General features: G+C 35.4%; 1 protein-coding gene across 1 annotated transcript; it reads left to right on the top strand.

Moving 5' to 3' along the window:
* The first annotated feature begins 16,602 nt into the window (after positions 1 to 16,602).
* On the top strand, positions 16,603 to 21,576 carry LOC133516374 (phenoloxidase-activating enzyme-like). The gene is made up of 6 exons (XM_061849282.1): positions 16,603 to 16,730; positions 17,262 to 17,351; positions 19,261 to 19,423; positions 20,069 to 20,268; positions 20,777 to 20,928; positions 21,207 to 21,576. Exons 1-6 carry the CDS (start codon positions 16,673 to 16,675, stop codon positions 21,465 to 21,467), a joined length of 924 nt encoding a protein of 307 aa, XP_061705266.1. The 5' UTR covers positions 16,603 to 16,672; the 3' UTR covers positions 21,468 to 21,576.
* Positions 21,577 to 21,778: the final 202 nt, after the last annotated feature.

Below are 21,778 nucleotides of genomic sequence, written 5' to 3'. Positions count from 1 at the left end.
CGACACTTAGAAATGTAGTTAACATTAGTAAAGATGGCGGCGATTTCTATTAATAGGATCCGATAACCAACTTTTGCGTAAAGTTGACTACCGATTGTGCAAACTATGTATATCACCAGATGTCACTATAAAATTGGTACAATTTAAAGGCATGAATACAATATTAAGAAGGTTGCATATACCTCGTATATCAAGACCTATCTTTATTCATAATGTTGTTTCCTAGCAACTGTTGTTTAGTGTCAAAAAAATGTAAACAGAGATATGATTGATTTGAACTTATTAATTCTCTATTAATTTTAAAGTGCAGAGCAGGGCAGAGTAAACACGGAGAAAGCATTAAACACGAGTCAAATTCAAATAGGGAAATTAGAATCCCAATAGTTCTAATGTTACAAAACCTGGAGGTTAACATTTTTAACAGTGTTTAAGGCAATGCCGGGAGGTTTAGATATTTTTGAAGGTAAGAAGAAAATACCATCCTCCTTAATACTCATGCAACTATGAAAACAAGCGATGATTATATAAATTTTGTTGACGACAAACATGTTCGATGACACTCTGCCAAGATTTTTGCAATTCGATTCCGCTAAGTTAGTGACATCATTACTCATATGTTTATTTTAAACAATATCTGGAGTGAATTGTTTATGGAGCTAGAGAGCGGTACGAAATTACCAGGATTTCTCCTAATGTGCACTTTAACTGTCCTTAGTTTTGCCTACAGAATATCTTGAATTCAAGTCCAGTTGAATGTTAAGGTCAAAGAAGAAACGCTCAGTTGAGAACTAGGCAAGTCAGTTATGAGCCCATGAAAGAGTTCTAAGTCAGACTGAGACACAAGTCAAGAAGACGAAGATAATGCAGCGTTATACACAAAGATGAACAAAAGTAAAAAGAAGAACAATTCAAGTACTTACAGCTACCAGTCTATTACTATCTTGTATACCAAATTGAAAGCAAACTGTCTTTTTTTTGGATCCCATTCTATTAGAACTTTTCTACATAAAATTAGGTCTTGGGCGGGTTAAAAGTTAATATTTGTTTGATATCTTGTAAACAACAAAAACTATCAAAGTTACAAGAAATAAAACAGAAAATTAACTAACTTGTAAACAGCGCAAGTAGACCTAATATTATGTAGTACGAAAGTACCTACACATACGGATGCATATGTAGATGTGCACGCACACAGACATAGCTAGTTTCGGATACAAATTAGAGATAGCGTTTCGAAATTGGTTTCCTTAAAATGCTTCAAGAGGACTCTCTTTTCCTATATACCTACTTCACTCTTTGAGTTGACCCCATTTTTAGGCTTTTGATGACTGGGCCATAAAGGTGTGGAAGGATGTCATTATGATATGCATTAGGGACGTTCGGATTCTGATAGCAACTGTAACTGCATTCCTGCTGCAACATTATTGGTGCGGCCATGACGCGGGCGGGCGCTGGTAGGTATCTGTATTGACAGTCCGTCACTAATTGTATGAAATAAATTGTTATTTGATACAGTGACGTTAGTTAGTTTAGTTAGTGACAGATTAAAACATTATAATTGTGGCAGTAATACGACGACAAACGTCACTTTATTTTATCGAGGAAATTGACAGATACAGCGGCAACATTAACGCCGCAGCAGTAATGTCGCAATCGCAACAGCAAAGCTGTAGCTGAGATCCGAATGTCACCTTAATTGATATAATCCGGCTGTCTCTTGCCACCGTGCCGCTTGCTTCTCAACGTGCCGGCGATACTCGAGTCGGGCCGTATAGCCAAAAACTGTGACAAGTGACCCGGCGGAATGAAGTTTGGGACGGGTTCTCATGTGGGATGCAACCGGGGTTGTCTCTGCCAAGCTACTATGAATAAAGGCGCCGAGGCACTCGGGAGGCGGCTCGGTCCGTGGAGTCCAGTGGCTCAAGGACTGTTTCCGCAGTTTGGCCAAACGCTTGGTCGATATCAATGGTGACAAGAAGCAGCTTCCTAGCTCAATGCATAATAAGCATTGCGATTTAACGGAGAAATGCTGCCGGCATTCTGGGTACCATTCCTCAAAAAGTAACTTTAAAATATAAGTAGATATATACTATTATTTATAGTTTAATGGGATTGTTTATTAAGTTTTTTTTTATTTAATAAAATTAATGTGTTTATTTGATAAGTTTAGTTTATATGTTTGTTCGGTAAAATGAAATTTGAATAATCCCTTCTTTACGAGTACTATTGCTTTGTGTTAAAAAAATACCAACAAAATATTGTGACACTTACGCAGCGGCTTACGTGAGCGATGACTCGCAAATGCGACGCGGCGCGGCGCGGCGGCCCAACGGCATTCGAAGATCGCCCCTGTTCTATAGGTATTAGGGCTCGCGGTCGGATCCGTGTTTCGTTTACACGTTCCGAATACCCGTTTCCGAATAATAAGTAAACGGTTTTCTGGCCCGTTTCCACACGTGTAATTAAGAAACGTGTAATTAAGAGCCGTTTCCACGGATAAACGGGTATTCGAAGAAACGGATCTTATTTACCCGTGGCTCCGGAAACGTCCTTGACGAGTAGCAAAGGAACGGACCGGCGTACGTAAGAGCTACAAATTATTAGACAAAAAGATTCATGACGTTTATGCCATATTTAACCTTATTCCGTGGTTCATAGAGTCGAAATTCAATAAACGGTTTATTTGCAAAACCGTTTTCTGAGCAGAGGGCCTACCGCGAACCACGTTCGACGTGTTGCCGCCCCGTCACACTTACGTAAAATTTTATAAGTGCGACAGAGAGGCAACACGACGAACGTGGTTCGCGGTAGGTCCTCTGTTAGTTTTTGCTTGCAATGTTTTAAGTTGCAATAAGTACGAGTAGAAAATTAGAAATACTGTATAGTGCTACCATAGTAGTATTTTATATAAAAGTTCAAATACTAAAACTTTATTGTTTATTATATAACTTGATAGCAATAAATATAAAGTGCTAGTAATAAAAAATAAAATCAATAAAGACTGTACACGATAAAATCTGCCAAGTGCTTGATCTGGTATTCTTTTTACCAACTGAACATTTTAAACAGTTATATTTTTAATAATCTGTAGATATAAGTCCTATTGGGGTACCTATGTGGTAAAAATTCAATCAATTGTCAATCATCTTACAATGTATGTGTGAGTTTTCTTGAATATACATTCGGTCAATATGAAATATATATTTTTATTTTTTAACTGACGTGAGCCTGACATCTTTTGTCTTATTATAGTAAACCATGTAAAAATTATTAAATTATCATTTGTATAATGATCTGCCAATAATAAATGTACTTATAAATTGGATTGTAATTAATTTTGAATTTACGAAAAGTTTTACATATTATTATCATATAAAATGAACTTTATACGTTTAAGTGTACTAATAAATATAAGATGGCCCTTTTAGCTTAAAGCAATAAATGTCAAAATCAGAATTACCATAATGCGCAATGGTGGAGTCAATATAAATATTACTAAAAGGTATCAAAGGATTGAATTCACCCGCGCCGCGCCGCCGCGCCGCTTCGCGTTCGCGAGTTATTCGCTCACGTAAGACACTGCCTTACCGACGCTTACGGTGAATTAATATTAACAGGTTTATGATTAAGCCACTACTTACAGCTTAACCCACATTCTTACAAAGTATTTGGGTCTAAATTCTTCTCGTCTTGTTTTTTGTCCCCAAAAAATGTAACGGAGTGGAGCTTTTTGTATGGGATTTTTCCCATACCACTTTTGTAGTTTTATTTTTTCTCATGTAAAATATAATCTACAGCTAGGAAGACATGCAATAGCACTCGACTTTTTTCTTTTTTAATAGAAGACAAAACTACAAGCGTAACAAAGTGGTCACTAACAAGACAACGAAAATAATGTTGACCCATTTAAGTATCTCTTGCGATATATCTCACGCGTCAACTTAGTTCCGGCTAAATTATCAAGAAATTCTTCTTTTGCAAAATGCTCTGGAAAGTTTCGATATCACAGGCAGTCTCAAGTTCTGAGAGGCTATTAGCGATGTCGTAAAGACTGAATTAGCACAGAACACTCTTGAAATTGTACCAATTTCGGTTTGTAGTGAAGGAGGCGCGCACTGAGCTACGAAACGTATCATAATTGTAGTTTTAAAACTTTAGGCGGAACTTGAAAATATAAGTTTTGTTAAAAAATAACAATTTCCAATGCCAATCGCCTCCCGGCTGAAAAACTGGTATAGTGGTTAACGGCTAGGTATGATGAACCCTCGTTGACGTCAGCTGCCACTCCGTATGTGGGTTGAGGAATGGCAGCCACCGAAACACGTAAACAAAAAAAAAATGTTATTGCCTCTCGTTAGATACTTTGTCAAGTGATAGTTCAGATTGCTGTTGTTAAAAATCCGTCAGGTTATATCGTGGTGGTAAGAACATCAGCTGGTCGCATGAACATGTAAAAAATAAGCGCTATAACAAATCATGAAACTTTGCATGTAGCATTTCATCAGGCGTAAACGCCTGAAAAATCATCAATGGATTACGCAATTTACACATTACGCATACTTTGCCGCACATAAAGTGGCTGACGGTCATTCCACCGCGATAGAACCGGCTGACGGTTTTTTAAGTTGGTAAGTACGTAATAATTGTGTGAAAGAAACGAATAAAAAATATAGTAATGCGCCATTGCTTAGTGATTAAATTGTAATTGTTGACAATCGCCGCATATTCATTTCATAATTTGTTCACTAAACAGCATCTAAACTATCCTCTGACAAAGTATCAGCCGGGAGGCGATGACTGACGAAAAATGCTCCTGGCTCGCGGTCTATTAGGTATGTACCTAAGTAAACCAAAAAGAAACATTTTTCTTTATTAAATTCTTTATAATCTACTGAATAATGCCCTTTTCTAAGGATTTATTTGTGACTTTGTGGCTTAAGTCCCGGATAGACGTGCGAGTAAGTTCGCGAACTTACAGCTCAACGACCTTTTTCGCTCGTGTGTCAGCCTAAGTACGCGTACTTTACAAGCGAAAAAAGTCATCGAGCCATAAGTTCGCGAACTTACTCGCCCGTCTTTCAGCCACTTTAAATCAGCTTTTAGTAGGTAAGTTGTTTATACTACATATTAGGCATATTAGGTAGGTACTTGTAAGCTGTAAATGGCATGGATATTCCGTAGTCAAACCGTAGTAGTTCCGTGGACATAAATGTAAAAAATAATGTTCTACGGTATCTAACCTCGGTACATTTTTACATATAAATTGGGAATGGCCGATCTTGTTTTAATTATTTCATGTTACATTTGGATTACAGTGTCACTGCATTACAAATGTTACTGATGCAGCGTTGCAGCCGAAGGAAATATTATAGGTTATGTCAATTTTCTTGATAAATTGAATGACAGATTAAGATGACATTCGGAAGGCTACCGCAGTAGTTTAGTGTTCCAACGTTACTGCTGCTGGTGTTGCTGTTGGCACAGGCTATGCTGGCTATGTCACTGTCAATTTCTTTGAATTTATCAAAGAAATTAAATGATTGACGGATTGTAAGTTCTAATCACGGCAGTGATGCGGCAACAAACACTACTCATTTTATCAAGGAAAATGTCATAACATAAGGAAGTTGACAGAACCTGCGCTAATGCCGATACAATAATGCCGCAACAGTAGTGCTGCTGGAGTTGCCATGTCTCCTTTAAATGTTCTAATCACGACAGCAATGCGGCAACATCAGCAACGCAATAGTTCAAAACAATCGTTGATAAAAACTTAACTCGTAACTTACATAACGAATGAAAATAATCATCTCAATACATTTCTTTCTATTCATTTGGGGTTTGGGCGATTACGTGCGAGTAACGCGTCAGGTCATAATGCTATCTCTTTCACTCTTGGTTAGTCTTAACAAGGGTAAAGGAAATAGCATTATAATCTCAGTCGCCAGTTAGTATAGGCTCCTTCGTCCATGTTTCGCTGCAACACTGCACAACCTAAGCTGCTGCTAATCAATCAATCAATGTCAGATGATATTCTAAAACATCTTATTTAATGCTCTCTAACTAAAATATTCTGCATATTAAGACGAAAGTGGACGACTGCCCCGAAATCGCCTTTCCATACAAACGTAGTCCCCATTTTCCTCTCTGGATATTAACTTTATTGAAAATATTATTACACAATTTGATGTGTTTTAATCATAGCCCGACCGTTTGATTTTTTTAGATTTTTTTTCTATATAAAGAGAATTAGGAGCATTTAAAAATTTGTATGAAACCTGTTTTTCGCTTATAACTTTTATAATAATTAAAAAATCAGATTTTTTTCGATTCTTTAAAACGGTCGGGCATAGCTATGATTAAAACACACCAAATTTTGTAAAAATATTTTCCATAATGTCAATATCCAGGAAGGAAAATGAGGACTACGTTTGTATGGAGAATTGATCTTCCTCTTTCCTCTTAAGTAAATACTCAACAGGACGCTATAAATTTAAATTTAAAACCAGTAATAGAACAACCTTAAACTTTGCGCCACATTTCTGTAATCCTGAGCTACGAGTATTGCGCTAAAAGTTCTAGGCTTTCACGGGCGGCAATTATACTGACTGTGCAGGTACTTTATATTGTAATTACAGTAAAATTTTCGCTCTTACCACAGATTTATTGTTTTGAATTTGTATTTTAGATCAACTTTTAGAAGGAAAGTAAGCTTCTGGTAGCTGAGAGGAAGATTCTTCGCAAAATCCTCGGCCCAACGCAGCGACCCGATGGCAGCTGGAGAATCAAAACGTCAAAGACAGATAGTAGCTGAGCCAAAAATTATGGGTGTCACAAAGGCGCAAAGGCTTCAGTGGCTCGGTCATCTAGAGCGTATGGGAGCCGATCGGGCGGTGAAAAGAATCTTTGAGGGAAAACCGACAGCACGCCGCCCGGCCGGTCGACCTAAGTATCGATGGGCGGATGTGGTGGACACGGATCTGCGAGAGCTACAGGTTGAAGACTGGCGAGAAACTGCACAGGACCGAGATCAGTGACGAGCAGTCGTGTTGGAGGCCAAGACACACTTTGGGTCGCTGCGACAGAGGTGTAAGTAAGTAATTAAGTTTAGAGGTTTCCGCTTATTATTAAATCTTAATCGTGTGTAGAAATATTTTGTAAACGAAGTCAATACGTGAAGTAATTGAGTGAAAATGGGTTGCCTTCGTTCCCACTGATTTACTTGATTCATGCAATTCAACATAACGTGTTTTGTAACGAATAAAATTAACATAACAAAAATCTTGAATTTGCATATGTAGTATCAATATTACTGTGCAGAACATAGTAATTCTATGGTCATATAATGCGTAGCCTTAAGAGAGTACGGGAGCTGAGATTTAAATATTTAGGGTTAAGGTTTAAGGCTAACGGAAGCGGCTCCTAAAACTAGTGCGATAAGGACAACGCTTGGTTAGGGAAAATTCCTGCGTAAAAATCTCAAAAACCGATGTTTCGTACTCGACTGTTTCCTCCTCCAAAACTTAACCAAATGTAACGAACTTTTGAGATCTAATGAAATTATCTGTGTCGGACTGGTTTGATCTTTAGGCTAATTGATGTCAGTTTTTAATACGAGTAACATGCTTTTCTTTGCAGCCTAGTAAATAAGGCCGTCTTTGCGAATATTTAAATTGCACTAGCGACTTAAAAACAAAAGAGTCCCTCACAGATATTAGTAATAATTGCACTAGCTTCAAAAACCACGGAGGAAACAGTCGAGTACGTTTGTATGGAGAAATGACCACTCCTGTTGCCTCTTAACCTCTGTGGTACTTGGTATCCTCTGCGGGCGTCGAACGACAGACACATCGGCCAGCACACACACACTTTTTAATGTTTTGTTCGGCAATGTTAGGTACTCAAAGAGGATCGGTTTAGATATACGACAATGATGGTACGAGTACAAACAAACAAAACAATACAAACGAAACTTCGAACCTGTCTGTACACACAGCTGCAAAAATGCATACTGAATTTATGAATGGAATTCATTCATAAAGTAGTATGCACATTTGAAGCCCGCTGTACATTATTACCTCCTCCATGATCGTTATTCCGTTAGCGTGCGAAATAAATCCGCTAGCGAGACACTACACCGTCCACACCGTACAAGGAATAATGGCGACAACGTCGCGGCTTTGTTAGCAAACTTGCAATTTACATTTTCAGCAGACACTTGTGAATATTTCATACACGGGCCGAGCACGGACGAATTTAGAACTGTAAATGAATATCATTAAAATGATGAAAATTACGTAGAAGTCATGTAATTTTGCATAATAAATAAATATTTTTAAATTGAGAGTGAAAATACATCTTTTCGCCAAGTGTGATGTATCCTAGACTGCATTGGCACTTACCATCAGGTGATAAATAAAATAAAATTTTACTGTTCAACCGGATGGTTAAGCTTCCGGTACTTAAGTTGCTACTACTTACTACCAAAGTGCCTCAATTAGCTCCTTTTACTTTGAAATGGTTCAAATCTGCTGTTTCACTCCAGAGTTGAATGTCCTGTAATAACAGTAAGCCTGGTTGACCTTCGCTAGACTTTTGGGAATTGCACAGAACTACTCAGCCCACGTAATCAACTTGCCAAACGAACGAAACGCAACCTGTCACTGTCGCACTAATATGGAAGAGTGATAGAGAAAGATGAAGGAGGCTACGGAGCGTTAACGATTGTCATGTTGGTGATGTTGGCATGTTGGCAAGGTCGTCGGATTTTTCACTTTTTGCGATTTTTGTGATTTCTAAAATAGTGTACACCTCTACCTGCAAAAATTAACAGTAACTTTCTAGACTTATGGTGATAGTGGTACGAGTAGCCTTTTTAGGCGCCCTTTCTATAATATCCCTTACACCCTTTTTCAGACCTGGTATTGGAGTCACCTTAGGATTCTTTTTTTCCGATTACAACAGTCTATATACAAGAAAATAGCGAATGAATGAATGAATGGCATCATCATTATGACGAAAGCTTCTAGAAATATTCCTGTATTCATGGCCTTCACTAAATTAAAAGCTACTTTGTCTCACTCCCTGGAGTGACGAAAGCCGCATTTTCCTCACTCCCTGGAGTGGCGAAAGTAGGCTTGTTCGAGCTGCTGAGGTGAAAAATAAATTGTATTATTGTTTTTGCCTTACTTAATGTCAGATAATGGAAGATGTGCACGCGCGATGCATATATTTTATTATTATATACTTTACATATACATATAGATAAACAAATGAGTCCGTGTGGTCTTTTTGTACAAATGACGAAGGTTTTTTAACTCTATTTGCCGACCGTAAAAATGCACCTTCATGAGCGTGTTATTATTTCCCTTTGAGATTATTTAACAGCACGTTGGATTATACAATTTGCACGTGTTTATTCAATATGGGGATGTTTTTTCTCATTTTTCAATTGGAATATTGTGTTTATTGAGCTTTACATATGATAAACGTCATGCAGAATGCTAGCCAGCTGTAATTTATGATGTAAATAAAACAATTTGCAGATATTAGCGCATGCAACGTTGAATTTTAACTTACGATTGTGTAATTTTTAATGTAATAAAAATAAAAGAAAACATATGTGACTTAATGTAATTTGTATTCTACGGTTTGTTTGTTATATTTAGACTTATTCTAAACCATAATGAATATAATGCTTATATCAATATATTCTTAAATAGTATACCAACGTATTATATAATTCCTTTGGTTATAAAATATTTTTATATTATATAAAAAGTTAAGTCATGTTGTTTGAACAAGTATAATAATGCTGAAAATTGCTTACTAAAAATTATTACGTTTATGTCAATACAGATTTTTACACTAATTCACTGAAAAGTATGCCTAAGAAAAACCTCGTACTTTCTTTTTTTGGAGTTCCTGTGAAAATAGAAATAAAGGTAAGTGATCAATGGTTTATTGCTAGCCATTTGAATGTACAGGGTTCAAACCTAACGTAGCCTATTTTTTAATAGAAAGCGATTCTGTGGAGGCCGCAGTTCTAACCTAACCTAACCTACTTTTTGATAGGCGATTCTGCGGGGGTCACAGTTCTAACGTAACCTAATCTACTTTTTAATAGATAGTTTATTCTGCAGGGGTCACAGTTCTAACCTAACCTAATCTACTTTTTGATAGATAGGCGATTCTGCGGTGGTCACAGTTCTAACCCAACCTAATTTACTTTTTGATAAATAGGCGATTCTGCGGAGTCACAGTTCTAACGTAACCTAATCTACTTTTTAATAGATAGTCGATGTTGCGGGGGTCACAGTTCTATCCTAACCTTACATACTTTTGTGAGAGCCGTTTATTTGTATGGAAATTATTATATCATGTTTCTAGCACATTATATCAGATTAACAATATATAGTTATGTCGTTGATTTAGGTAGGTAATAAAACAAATTGTAATATATACGTAATAAGTAATCATATATAATGTAGTGCACCCGTAACCTACAGCCCAGAAGCTTTTTCTATGCTAAAAATAAAACCTATAAACAAGATAAGTAAGGTAAAATAATTTCCTTGATTCAAAGCATTGACTGAAAAGCCCAACTGACTCTACAGTATTTAATCCTGTCCCTATTCCACACTTTAAAAGTCCCTTTTCAATTCAATTGCTTCCAATTATTCGAAATCTGCGATGGACGTAGAACTGACGGATTCCGTTTTGATTGAACCAATCTTTTATCCATCAGAAAGTGCGAACGATAAGCGAATACTAAATTTTATTATCGTTGTGTATCCTTAATAAATCTGATCTAATTGAGTGAGTAGGGCGACCGCTGCGTTTGCAATATAAGGTACGCAGTAGAGTTACTTTAAGCAGTAGGAAAGTAATTATAAGGTTTGTTACAAAATTGAAACTACTACTTACTTACTAGCCTGTTCAATACTAAACTTATTTCTTATTAAATACTTATTTAAGTAGATAAGTAGCCACATGAAGCAGATTATGATCATGTTGAATTATACACAAAAATCTATTGCAATATTAACCCTGACAAAAAAAGCCTACACTAGAGGCAGGTGACGCCGCAACAGAAAACTGCGTCCCGTAAATGTTTTTTTTTTGTACATATTAAAGATGTTTATTATTTTATATGTTGGTTTGTAAGGTAAAAGACAAAAACAAACTTAAAAATTAATGAATAAACAACAAATGCCTAGTGTGAACTGACCAAGTTGAATGTTTGAATAATTTAATATGGTTTTATCGCTTTAATTCTAAAGGTACTATCATCATTCACTTGCCCTTATTCCATTCATTTCCATACCTCTCTTTCGCTCGTCATTCACACTCGTTTCGTGTCATCCGACATTTCTCACACAATCCATCCACCTTTTCCTCGATTTTCCTCTCCCGTTAAATAATCCCTCCACTTTCATTCGTAATATCTTTCGAGTCACATGACTTTCATCCCTCTGCATCATATGTCCGTACCACACTAGGCGATTCGCTCTTACTTTTTTTACTATGGGTGCAACTTTCAGCCTTCCTCTGATATACTCATTCCTTACCCTATCCATTCTTGCCACACCACACATCCATCTTAACATTCGGATTTTAACTACATGTAATGTCTTTTTATCCGTCACCGTTAGAAAGTTATTAATAATATAATAAAAGTAGGTACTAGCCACCACCTGGGATTCGTTCTCGTACAACTCATCAAATTCCCTTAAGGATCGAATTATCAAAAAAAGAACAACAGTACTTAAGTACCCTAAAATATGACTCACACGCCAACATAATTGGAATTAACCTATCATTAGAAGCGTTTTATAGCTATAGAAGAATAATTTACGTCATTTTTAATTTTTATAATGAAGTTACAGGGTAAGAGTAAATAAGCGCCAATATCAACACTTCGTATGACTTTGTTTGGATTTGGGAATAATGGTTAAAATCATTAAATTGTGCAAAATCACGCAACTTTTATCGCTAGTTAACATGGCCTCCCATGATATCCGCCAAAAATAATATTTTATGGGATATAATATAATTATAACTGCATTGTATCTTCGTATACAAATTAATAAAAATTTACAACTCAATCAAGTCAACAACCAAAATATGGCACAGTACTATCCTATCTCGTACCTATTCACGGCATTTTGAAACCTGTTAATTTGATGTAAGGAACTTGCAAGTATATTTTCAAGTAATAAGTACAATTTTCATCTTTTAAACCCGGCAAAAATCGTTATTATTTTTATTACTTATACATTCTGGACTACTTTCTTGTCATCTGTATACTGCGGCAAAGCTGACTCGTTGAGTCTCGTTATAACTTTGGGGATCAATAGAACCTTCGTTAGTTAACGACCCCCGAATATTACGAATTGCGTTTTTCTAACAAAAAATGGGAAATAGCGATTCGCTAAGCCTGCGTTTTAAGTTAATTTAAGTATTTATTTTTAATTGGAAAAATCAGTTTTAATTGCTGAGTTCTGCTAGTGGTTTTTGTTTACTCGTAACTCGACTCGTTAGCGAATATATACGTTTTTTATAATTTTTACCAAAAAAATGTTGCGATGCCTAGTATTTTTATTAATTTTTCAAGCTAAGTCAAATACGTGTATGTTGAATAATTCGTCTGCTACATCGGACACTCGTACGTTTCAAATTTTATTTAGTTTTTATTGCTCATTTAAAAATCTATTACATATTCTAATTTGTATTTTGATGCCAGCGGGTACCTACCGCGAACAACAAATAATAATATTCTCTAAATACTATTCTATATTTATCTTCCTTAATTATTATTGTTTAATTCATTAACATTAAATTTAAGTAGTAAAATGTACTATACCGACTATTCAACTTTTCAAATAAGTAATTTGTATGCGTCTGTAAAACTCAAAAGTCGACGAACTGGTGGCAGAGCTAAAATTTAAACTCAAATAACATTCCAACCTTTTTCTGTAGTTTTAAAAATGCATCTCTTTCGGCCTCATTGATATTTTGCGATAATATACAGTGTGTAAATCCAATACGGACAATAAATAAAACCAGGCATAGAATTTACCCGTGTAATCATGAACTAAAAAGTTTTTTAAAGTTACACTTAATTATGAACACATAATTAATTTTAGAAAATTAACCGAGCAGTAATGTACTGCAAACATTACGGACATGCAGTGCAGTGCGTCAGCGATGTTTATTGAATCTGACTTCTTTGCCATTATTAGAAACCGAATAGCGTCGTTCTGGACCAGGGTACGCATTTCTAATAATAATATAATAATAATAAAAACGTTTAATTCAGGCCAAGAGCCCATAAAATTGTTACATACAATTAAAATAAAAACAATTAAAAATTAAATTACACAATGATCATTAAATAACAATAAAAATAATTAAAATTCGAATTAAATTACACAATTAGCATTACTTAAAATTATTTATCAACAATTATAAGAGTTCAAGCATTATTGTCCTCCATTTATTGTAAATAGGGCAGTCAAATTTACAGGTTAACACCTCTAGGATGCCGTTACAGCTACTACAGGCGCGACAGAGCAATGAGGCAACTTTTTTACGAATGATTGCTTCAAAACCATTCGTGCGCGCTTCAGCAAACATTCCTGACGCACTGCAAAATCTAATACTTAGGCTAATTATGGCTGTAAATGAGAACATTTACCAAAATGTATTCTTTCTGCATTGGTTGTCCGCGCATCAGCAACCGAACCGTAAGTAGTTTTTAGTGTTTATTTATTTTATTTTTATTGTATTTTTAGTTTATTTTTTTTACTGTTTTTTATTTTTACTCTATTTCTTTTTTTATTTGTATTTTAAAATTATGTAATGGGTTTATTGCCTGAATAAAGAAACATTCATTCATTCATTCATTCATAACATATTATAACATGACATGACAAGATACGAGCTTTTGAAAAAGCGTTGACAGTTACTATAAAAAGCTCGTAACTTGTGTGTTGCTTAACATTGCGGGCTGAATTGAATGAATAATATTTGAATTGTATTTCTAAGCAAAAATGATCTCAATATGCTTCTTAGGTCACCAACGTTCAAAGGTTTGCCCGTACTGAATTTACACACTGTGTAAGTGTGTATACAGGATAGTCACCTGCAATAATTTACGGGCTGAATACATAGGTCATACTGAGCAACTTTTACTACGCGACTAACCCCGAAATTGTGAAAAAAAGTTTACGCCACCATAGAAAAAGTGAAGGTCAGACAGCCAAAATGTATGAAATAGCCAAATTTTTTCGCAATTTCGGGGTTGATCCCATATAAAGTTGCTTAATATGACCTATATATTCACCCCGCAAATTATTGCAGATGACTAAATAAACATCCTGTATACTCGCTGTTGCCCGCAACGTTGTTGTATATTCTGCATGAAAATTGAACATGTAGTTTCAAGTTTCATGCTCAAAAAAATCTTCATGTAAAACCCTCTCAACCCCTTTTGAAGAATAATTTTCCAATAAGCTGAAATTATTTTTGTTGTGTTCAGTATAATACTTTTTTTATGAAGTTTAAAGTATCTTGCTTGTAAAACTATTTTCAACCCCATTATATGAATATGTACTCAGAAATATATTTTCTTGTTTCCTAATATTGTGATTTTTTTAAAAGTTTAAATTCTCTCACTCAAAAAACTTGTCATACGAAATACAAACTTTCAACCCCTTCTTAATTTAATAGGAAATTAAGTTTCATAAACGCTGAAGTTGCTTTTCTTGATTTCTAGAATTGTCTCCGTACGAAGTTTCAAGTTATTCGCTCAAAAAAATATTCGTCCTGATACATCCCTTATTTAAGAGGATGAATTATCAAAAAAATCTGAATTAATGATTACTGTTAATAGTATTTATCTGCGAATTTTCACAATCCTCACTCAAAAAATAATGTCGCTCCTGATACCAACGTTCACCTCTCTAACCCATAGGAGATGAATATGAAAAAAGCACTTTTCTTGTAATATACCTGTTTACAAAGTTTCAAATCCCCCACTCAAAAAAAAATAATGTTCGATCCCAATAAACTTTCAACCCTTTTTCACCTTTGGGGATGAATTTTCAAGCACGCTGCAATCACTTTTCTTTGGTATAGGAGGTACCCTAAAATTTTATTAATAGTTTTTATTTTACCAATCTGTCGTCATGCATGATAATAAATAAATAAATAATATACCTATATCATAACATATTATATGAACTTACTCTTATTAGCTCAATAAGGCTTGTGTTGTGAGTACTTAGACAACGATAAATATAATCTTATACCTTTAAACGAGCAATTCTTGTATATATATATATATATATTTCCGGGATCTCGGAAACGGCTCTAACGATTTTGCTGAAATTTGGTATATGGGGGTTGTTGGGTCTCTATCTAGATTAGTCTTATGTTTGGGAAAACGCGTGTTTTCGAGTTTTCATGCGTTTTTCTTTCGACGCAGAATATGGTCGCTAATTTCGTGTTGCCGGCCACTGTCCGTCTGGTCCAGCGGGTTAAGACGCGGACTGCTAAACGAGTGGTGCGGGTTCGAATCTCGCCCGGTGACTAACTTTTTTTTATATGTTCAAGTTTATATATAATTTTTTAGTTTTTATTGTTTTAGACAAGTTTAATTTAGTAAAAAAATTTAGCTAAGATTATCACCTATACACCACCATATTACAATAAATAGTTATAACCGAGCAAAGCTCGGTCGCCCAGGTACTATATAAAATATTTGCACACCTATGACTAAGGAACAGATATTCGTACTCATCACACAAATAAATGCCCTTACTAGGATTTGAACCCGGGACCATCGGCATCATAGGCAGGGTCACTTTTTTAAGCACCGCTGTGCTCCTGTCCCGCGCCCGCGCCACCAGTGTTGAGTCACCAATCCTACGTTTACCAACTTCATAATTGTAATACCTACATAAAAATTTGCCATGCCGGGACGGTAGGACAGTGCAAAATTATGTACCTTTTTATAAGTATAACGAGCGAGCTCATCGCCAACAAACTGCCTCGCAGTTTGGCGAATATTTTGTTTTGTGGTACACATATTTTATATTTTAATGTTATAAAAATATATATATATAAAAAAAAACTAGTCACTACACTCTAGGCGAGACAGATTTATGTATCTATGCCAAATTGCAGCTTTCTACTCTTTCTAGCACTAACGATCACGGAACAAAGCCGCGGAAGAACAGAAAGACGGACATGGCGTTCCTAGTTGACAATAGAACCCTAATCGAACGACAAAACGCCTCAAGACCCAGGGGTCTGGGTGTTTTGTCGTTTTAGACGCAGGCATTTTTGACGGATTCCGACCTCCGACTGGGAATCAAGAAGTGAAGCAACCACATCGAAGATTGTTTTTTAAAACATCGATACCAGCCATTATGAAGTTAATTATGCAGCTTATAACAATTTAAAAAGTAGTTTTTCCTCGTACAAACTTACTCATGCCATTGAAGCAGACTCTGTTGTTATGGCAATAACGTACAAAAACCAGTGCAATAAACATATCTCACTGCATTAAAAGGCTTGAAGCTAGGTTGACTTTGTTTTTGTTTGATTTGCGTTATTGGAAAGAGTATTTCATTGATGTCAGACGTGTTGGTAGGGAATATTGAATATGAATTTACTCGTATTGACTTCTATTTGCGTTGTGATGCTGCTCGGTTTTTCTTTGGGTAAGTATGTATGTACACATGTAAATTATATTTGCTTCCGTATTTGTTATTTATTTTTGTTACCATAAAAAAGGTTGTTTCGATGATTGTGCTTTCTTTTCATTATTTCTTTTTTTGCGTGTGTGGTTTGAATACTGTTTGTTATCTTACCCTTGTTATAAATAAATGAAGAAGCAATGAAGAAATGTTACGATTCGTATTAAATTTATAATTTACGAAATTGAAGCAATTAGTGAAGGTGCTTTTTTGTGTCACATGGTTTTACAAAATCAAGCTAATAATCTTACAAAACCTAAACATATAACTTAAAGTGCTGATCGGGACCGATCTTATAGACATATATTATACTTATATTCAACTGGTCAACACCATTCTGTCGCCAGAATGATTATAATTTTTATGTTACATAGTATAGAATATATGCTCGGCTACGTCTAAACTGTACCTGTTTAAGATAGATAGTTTAGTTGCCTAGAATAAAATGGTTCATATGAATATTTTAAATATTTTAAAGTTATGTATCGTTTAAAGGAAAAGCTGAAGATTGTAAAATCTCAGCTACACCTCCAAATCCAGGGAGTGGATGTTGCGGTAGTGCTGTAGGTGTTAACAAGTCCATACGTAAGTACTCCAGTTTGTATGCAGGTCTGTATGTTACTTTATCTATATATATAAATGCGTATGCCCTGACTGACTGACTGATTGACTAATCAACGCAGAGCCGAAACGACAAAAGCTAGAAAGTTGAAATTTGCACACTAGGTTAAATTTATACAGTGTATACGAAACAAAGTGCGATTTTGAGAAATTAGACCCCAAGGAGGTAAAAAGGAGATGAAAATGTGTATGAGGTCACGTTTTATTTTAAGCTAAGAATTTGAAACTTTTTAAAAATGTATTTCAAAAGGTTTTGCAAATTCGGTTCCAAAGGTGGTGATAAAAGTTTGAATGTTTGTATGGAGATCAAACATTTTTTGAGTGGGAGACTTGATTCTTTGTATTTAAAGACATATTATTAGAACACCAGAAAATAAATATTATCGTTTTTAAAAATTCATACCCTAAAAGGGTTAAAAGGGGCTTGAAAGTTTGAATCCAATTCCAATTACCAATACTTTTAAAATTTTTAGAAAGGCATAATATTAGATTACAAAAAAAGTCGATACAACGTTATTGAAAATTCATCCCCCAAGGTGATTAACAAGGGTTTGAATTTTTGTATCAAGATCAATCATTTTTTGAGTGCAGGACTCGAATCTTTGTATGTAATAAAACTTCATCCCCTCAAAGGGTTAAAAGTTTGTGTGGGGTTCAAATTGTTTTATAGGAATTTGAAACTGCGTAAAAAGGGTATTTTATTAAAAGAGAAGAAAACTAACTTCAGCTTTTTTGACAATTCATCCCTCAAAGTGGTGAAAAGGGGTTCAAAATTTAGCATTGGGAACGAAAATATTGTAAATAGTGAACTTGAAATGGCGTAAGGAACGACACAATTATAGAACACAAGTAAAGTTATGTTAGCATTTTTAGAAATTTATTTATATGAACTTTAACATCGAAACACAAACAAGGAAAAATACAAGCTTATTTTATTTCCTTAATATTTATAAATTATCTTTGCTATTAATAATGCATCTAAACGTTAATAGCGTATAGATGCATACTTAATAGGCTTGAGATATTTTAATTACAAAAGATCGTTTACCTAATAATATACCCGTACCTATTACGCAAAATGAACGGTAGGTAATTCCACATTCATATACTCGTAATATGCCAGCTGGTGTTATCGCTAACATTGTGACATATTTCTCATATCTAATCTATTTAATTCGATAGCAGTACTAGTTACAGCATTGATAATTTCATACTGCAGTTTGTAGCAGTACAGCATACGCATCCTCGCAAATATATAGAGTCCAGAAAGCTGTATTGTACATTAATTAATTTAATTGTTTGACATTTATTAGTGATCTCATGTGTAATATAAGAATTGCTTCATGACTTTCTTAAATAAGTTGATAATTTTGATAATAATATGACAATATGTTATGAGTTATGAATAAGATATTATATGCTGTGCCCTTGCAGGGTCCATGTGAGACATTGTATATCATGTATAACATCTATACTGTGCCATGGTTGCAATAAAGAATGATTATTATGAATGATTATGAAATTATCAATGTACTATATGTTATATTATAAGTATGTAACTTTACTTTTATCTGACATTAATGCGTTCACTGCCAGCGATGCGTATATATATATATATATATATGCGTTCACCGTCATACAAGTTTAAGTTAAGTTTGTTCCTAGGTCATGGCCCATGGCTAGGGGGCATGCCCCCTGGCAGTGAATGCGTTAACGTGAGACATTTCATTCGGTTCTTGTCTGTTGTCTGACTTAAATTCTTGTCTTTTAATAATTTATATAAGATTTAAAGTCTCAATGATTTAAGTTTCTTTCAATTTTAATAGCGTTTTTTTTAAATCTTAGATATAGATTTATTGGACTTTTTTTCCAGCCGGTTTCTACGCCCAGCTTAGCCAGTATCCATGGATTGGAATCATAGAGCACCAGAAGGAGAACAAAACAAAGTTACTGTGTAGTGCAACCCTCATTAGTGGACGGTATATGCTGTCAGCAGCTCAATGCTTTGGAGCTCGAGCCCAGCAGTTGGGCAAGCCGTGAGTTAAAACTATTAACTTAGTTACTGGGTTGGGAATATACTTATCAAAGTTACATTTTTGTTTGGCCTGTAGGCCTTACACAGGACAGGTACGACAGTATCTCGCCAGCGAGATAGACTACTCGTCGCTCGCTAATTAATGAAGTGAGAAAATGAGTAGTCTATCTCGCGGGCAAGATACTGTCGCGTCCGACCTTTGCTAGGCCTGGTGGTCTTGGTTGACATAGGGTCAAGGGTTCCATTTTGCTTTGTTTCTTAATTAGGGTCTTGTCGAATGCGATGGATGGATGGGTCTTTCTTAATTAAGTCTTGCATTAAGACAAAGGGAGACGACGCCTTCTCAATACAAACGTAGTCCTCATTTTCCACTATTAGATATTAACTATGATGTACATTCACCATACGATTAGCTTCGCCCCTTTGTTTGATTTGACCTGCTTTAAAAAGTTATATGGAATTTTTTTTTCGCTCCTAAATTGTATATTAATCAAAAAATCAAAAAAAGTGAAACAAAGGAGCATAACTAGCTAAGGTAAATGGGACTACATTTGTATGGAAAAGCGTTCGTCTACCTATCCTCGTAAAAATATCAAATTATATATTCTTATATACTAAAGTGTTTTAATGATAAATTTATTTTCAGGGCCAATGTACGTTTAGGAGAATACATTACAACGAATGACGGGCCGGACTGTGTAGAAGTCGATGGACTTCAAGAATGTAATGATGGTGCTCTTAAGATTCCCATCGAGAAAGTTATAACGCATCCTGACTTTCACAAGGAACATAACTTCCAGCATGACATTGCTTTAATACGACTAGCTCAAATTGCTCCAATTACCGGTAAGAAAACAAATACTGTTTTAAATAATGTAATATAAAATAAAGCTGTCGAGTTCCTTTTAGTAAACGTACAAGAGTAGAAATTTAATAGGCTTTAGGTTCACTACACAAAGCAACAGCGACACTGAAAAACAAGTGCATGAGATTCCTAATTTATTTTTTTAGTCTTATAGGCCAATTCGAACGTACACAGATATCAGAAGGATATTTAAGTCATGCTATTTAGTTATCGTGCATTTCGGTCGTATGTGTCCGTATATATGATTTAAATATCATTCTGATATCAGTGTATATTTGAATTGACCTGTTAGAGTAGAATGTAAATATATGTGATGTTTTGCGGCTCCGAGACCTGCCTCTTCAGTCTTCACATTGGGCCCAATGGCCCAGAAATATACTTCAAGGACAATAAACTAACTTAACTGAACAATTTATAAAAATAAGGCATAGGTATGTTGTAAATAAACTTATTTTGGTGATATAGTATTCAACATTTAGCTTATTTTAGATTTCATTAAACCAATCTGCCTGCCAACTTCTGACATTACTGTGGAAGCGCCCCAAGAGCGAATGTGGACTGCAGGATGGGGAGCCGTCAATGACACTTCTTCAGCCAGTGACCGTCTCCATCACGTCGACTTACCTTACGTGGATCTGGATGTGAGATTGCCATATTAAAACAAACACCATAAATATATTTAGCTACTGTACTCACAAAACCAAAAGCTGATACAGGCATTTGCCTGTGTCAAAACGTCGTGGATAATGCAGTAGGATCTCAATACCTATTTGAGAATATTTAAGAACATTACAAAGTCCGCGTCCTTGCAATCACGTTGAAATGACAGACCTGCACGTCTGCCCTTCCTTCGTATACTTCTCCTCTCTGCTCCACTTGTCAGAAAAACAGCCTAAAGCTACGAGTTATTTCGTTTCAGGCTTGCCAAGCAGCCTTCAATATTTCCAAAAATCGCCAAATTAAACTACGCCAAGGACAACTATGCGCAGGCGGCGAAGAAGGCAAGGATTCGTGCAAAGGCGACGCAGGAGGACCTTTGATGTACGCCAGGGGTCATACTACTGAGATTGTCGGCATTGTAAGCTTTGGAGGAATACCATGCGGAAAGTTAGGAGTACCGGGAGTGTACACCAAAGTGTTCGCGTATGATGCCTGGATTCGCGCAAACATTGAAGATTAATCATATTTCAGACTAAGTTTAAAAACGTGTTTGCTGTTTATCCAAGACGAAACATAATTACTGATGAAGTAACATTGTCACGTTAAATAAAACTTTAATTTAAGTATAATATGTATTGTGTCCTTTAATACGAGTATATTAGGCCAACCCCTTAGAGTTAATTCCAGGTAATGTCTAGGCAATATATCAAATCATGTTGATTATTTACATATATTCATATCATGATATTAAAATATCACGTTACGAAATCTGTTGCTTTGGTGCATACTCGTATTCAATAGCTTACGGTAAAACGTTACGAGTAGAATCAA

Source organism: Cydia pomonella, chromosome 3 (genome assembly GCF_033807575.1).
Source record: "Cydia pomonella isolate Wapato2018A chromosome 3, ilCydPomo1, whole genome shotgun sequence".
Lineage (NCBI taxonomy): Eukaryota > Metazoa > Arthropoda > Insecta > Lepidoptera > Tortricidae > Cydia > Cydia pomonella.
Note: the sequence above shows the minus strand (reverse complement) of the source record. Positions and strands in the feature narration are given on the sequence as shown.